The sequence below is a fragment of the Herpailurus yagouaroundi genome, unplaced genomic scaffold (genome assembly GCF_014898765.1).
Source record: "Herpailurus yagouaroundi ecotype Mexico unplaced genomic scaffold, PumYag 187, whole genome shotgun sequence".
Lineage (NCBI taxonomy): Eukaryota > Metazoa > Chordata > Mammalia > Carnivora > Felidae > Herpailurus > Herpailurus yagouaroundi.
In genome coordinates, this window is record NW_024412418.1 from 3,257,166 (window position 1) to 3,261,317 (window position 4,152).

General features: G+C 46.0%; 1 protein-coding gene across 1 annotated transcript; it reads left to right on the forward strand.

The window, feature by feature from the left end:
* Positions 1-1,769: 1,769 nt before the first annotated feature.
* LOC121043781 (olfactory receptor 1052-like) lies at positions 1,770-3,433 on the forward strand. Its single transcript, XM_040495779.1, has one exon. The coding sequence runs from the start codon at positions 2,141-2,143 to the stop codon at positions 3,125-3,127; it is 987 nt and encodes a 328-aa protein (XP_040351713.1). The 5' UTR covers positions 1,770-2,140; the 3' UTR covers positions 3,128-3,433.
* Positions 3,434-4,152: the final 719 nt, after the last annotated feature.

The window sequence follows — 4,152 nt, forward strand, 5'->3', positions numbered from 1 at the left end:
CACTCAACTGACTGAGCCACCCAGGCGGCCCTGGACCAGTGTTTCTAAGGGCACAGTCTTCAAACTAGGGTTGTGTACGCTTGAGGGTGAAGTAGAGACTATTCAGGGGGTTCGTGGGCAAAACAATTTTAATGGGAACTGATTTCCGGAACCTCAAGGTCCACATCTATTCTTTCATGAAATCAATGTCCTTGAAAATACATCTGCGAGGGAAGTGCTGTACTCCTTTCTGATCTCACCCTTCACAATTGCCCTTCTCTCATTTTTGAAAAGAAATGCGTGCTTCTAACTCATCCTGAATCTTAGTCTAAGGCACTCTGCCAGCATACAAAACCTCCAGGATCGCACACAAAGAGGTAATTTCATAAATAGGTGTTGAAAAATTAAATGACTTTAATGACTGCCTATAAAATCCTTTCTAAGTCAGATGGAAATCTTTCAACAAAATAGAGGGAGGATCTTTTCAAAATGACGGACAATGCAGCATGAAAAATAATTTTTGATGATACATCACTATGTGATTCTTGGCATTAACTAAATTCAATGAATTGGATGGATTACCATAACAAAACTCATATTTTCCTACCTACTCTTTTCTGTTGACAAAGTGTCTCATAACTTCCTACATCACGTACAAAATATTTGCCAGTGATTACCGCTGTGAGTGGCCAAGATATTCAAATAGATCCTCGTGACTTGGACAGACCCTCCCAGAATAGTCTGTTACAATCAGGTATAGAGTATCCTTTTTTTTCTGGAGAAATTCACATGGATTCTTTTAGTGTTGCCTGGGGCTACACTGGCATAAAGATCCACCCAGGCAGCAAGTTCAGGGAAGATGTGCTCTCTCACTGTCAGATTGTCGGGGCCAGGTGTGATCTTGACTCTGCCAACGAGGCATAGAGGTTCAGAGAGGAGAATTGCCCAAAGTAACAGAGCTGGAACTAGAAAGCGGGTCTCCTTCCCGTCAGCCCAGGGCTGTACTCTGTACCTGTTACAGCAGGTAAAAACAGAGGTGAGGCCGTTCCCTGTCTTCTTCAAGGAGACACCACGTTCCTTTCTTGTCGTGGGACTATTTGACATGAATGAAGGGGTTAGTGAGGTTTTCCTAGGACTAATTTTCAGAACGTATTCCAGATCCCCCAAAGAGATGGTAGGCGAGGGGCGGAAAGGGAGGGAAGTATGGGGAAGAAGGAAAGGACTGTGAGCGTGTCCTGTTCTACGGATAAGCATCTTGAAGGACAGTCAAGCAAGCACTAAAAGACCATTTCCAAGCTGATGGTCTCCCAGGTGACATTCAGTTCAATAGATTCTCAAAGGACACAGTGGTTACTACCCAGAGGGTATGCCCCGAAGGATGTTTCGATGCAAGACAGAATGAATACCCATACGTGCTACAACACGGATAAACCTTGAAAACATTAAGTGAAAGAAGCCAGACAGGAAAGGCCACGTAGAGGAGGAATGCATTTATACGAAATGCCCAGAATAGGCAGATTTTTAGGGCCTGGGGGAAGGGTAGAACGGGGAGTGACTACTAGTGGCCATGGGGTTTTCTTTTTTGGGTGACGAAAGCGTTCTGCAATTAAATAGCGGGGATGGTTACGCAACCCTGTGCATATGCTCCTAACTGACCACTGATTTATACACTTTAAAATGGTGAGTTTTATAGTATGTAAATTTTATCTCGATTTTTTAAAACACAAAATGAAACAGTTGTCAAATATAGCCATAAGCATATTTGTAGATACGGGCACTAGAAATTGCGGAAGAGGCCTCACAATTTATTGATCACCTCCTGTGTCCCAGACATTCAGATATTATACATTCATTTTTTCACTGAGGCCACAGGACAACCCTGAAAAGTACACATTTTCTTTGTTTCACAACGAGAAAACTAAAGCTCATCGATAGAGCTTGTCCAAGGATACACAACTAGTTAGTGCCATCATCAGAATTAGGACTCGGGTCTGTCAGGCTTCACAGTACTTGTCTTTTCCACGAGGGCACGAGGCTTCCCATTAGTTTCTTGTGCAAGAAGCCTTACGCCTGCTCGGTGTTGTCCCTCATTGTCCTGTGCACAGTGGTGGACATGCTCAGGTGATACTGTTCGAGTGATTATCAACTGTCACCTCCACAGATGACACCTGGAGAACTAGCCCTTGCAAATGGCAACCGCACTCCAGTTACCGAGTTCATCTTGTTGAGATTCTCCAGTTATGCAGATCTCCAGGAGCTTCTGTTTGTAGCCTTCCTGCTCATTTATGCCATAACAGTGCTGGGCAACCTGGGAATGATGGCACTCATCTTCACAGACTCCCGTCTCCATAGCCCCATGTATTTCTTCCTCAGTGTCCTGTCGTTTCTAGATATTTGTTACTCATCTGTGGTCACACCCAAGCTCTTGGTCAACTTCCTGGCCTCCGATAAGACCATCTCTTTCGAGGGCTGTGTGGTCCAACTGACCTTCTTTGTGGTGCACGTGACAGCTGAGAGCTTCCTGCTGGCCTCCATGGCCTATGACCGCTTTGTGGCCATCTGCCAACCCCTCCATTATGGTTCTGTCATGACTAAGGAGACCTGCGTCCAGCTGGTAGCTGCTTCCTACGCATTTGGTGGTGCCAACTCTGCTATCCAGACTGGGAACGTCTTTGCTCTGCCTTTCTGTGGGCCCAACCAGGTAACACACTACTTCTGTGACATCCCACCCCTTCTCCGCCTGGCTTGTGGCAACACGGCCACAGCAGGGCTGGTCCTCTATATCTTCTCTGCTCTGGTTACCCTTCTGCCTGCCGCAGTCATCCTCACCTCCTACAGCTTGGTCCTGGTGGCCATTGGGAGGATGCGCTCAGCAGCTGGACGGGAGAAGGCCCTCTCCACCTGTGCCTCCCACTTCTTGGCCATTGCCATTTTCTATGGCACTGTGGTTTTCACCTACGTCCAGCCTCACGGATCCTCTAATGATACCAATGGCCAAATCGTGTCCGTGTTCTACACCATCATAATTCCGATGCTCAACCCCTTCATCTATAGCCTCCGCAACAAGGAGGTAAAGGACGCACTGGAGAGGAGACTCCAGGTCAGTATCTTTCCGTGCCGAGTCCTGCAAGGTTATTTGCCAGAATGAGGACGGAGCCAGATTCTCGCACAGAGAGTCGTGACACCGAGGCTTTTCTTTCCAGGAAACAACTTTATTTGTGCTCTCACAGGCTCAGAGGGTTTGTACCCAAAAAACTGAATGTCACGTGCTGTAGCCTTTGAAGCATTTTCTACTTCTTTGTCTCCCATATATGGGTAACGTATAGACATACAGTCTGATCGGGTAGTCTCATGTTACAGGGTCGTGAGAGGTGTCACGTGAGGACATACAGAGTTGGGAGCAAGGTCACATATGCACATCGCTAGGTCCCTTATCTTGAGGTCCTTTCCTCCCCACATTCCTCAGGGAGGGAACTCTACCACAAGGAAAGTGGAGCATGTTCCGAATCACATTATGGATTGACCTAATGGAGAGCAGCCCTGGAAGAAGGAGGTGGAAGTAGGAGGGAAGAAACAGCAAATATTCTTTCTACAGAGAATCGCAGTTTTCGTTACTGTTTATTTATTTTTGACAGAGAGAAAGAGTGTGCATGAGCAGGGGAGGGTCAGAGAGAGAGAGACAGAGAAAATCCCAAGTAGGATCCATGCTGTCAGCACAGAGCCCAACGCAGGGCTTGAACTCACGAACCACAAGATCATGACCTGAGCCAAAACCAAGAGTCGGACACTTAACCGACTGAGCTACCCAGGCACCCCTCCAAAACGTTTTTAATGACCCTGTTTGCTTCTGATACTTTATGCTAAAAAAGAAATAATTAAATCCTTTCCGGGAAACTGAGTGTGAAAATCTCTCACTTCTGTCTTCTTTCATTAAGCCAATATTTACGAAATTCCTGCTATGCTCCACAGTCCATTAACATAAATAAGTTTTCAGTACATGCCTACAACAGAGGTCAGGGCTGGAACATCACAGCGAAGGGACCTGGTGAAAATGAGTCTAATTCATTCATCTGGAAAAATATTTATGAGGCAATTAGGTGTAACACACTGTGTAGGCCCGACCTGGATTAATAGAACAGTGAAGAATAAATCCCATCATGTCGGTGGGTTAAT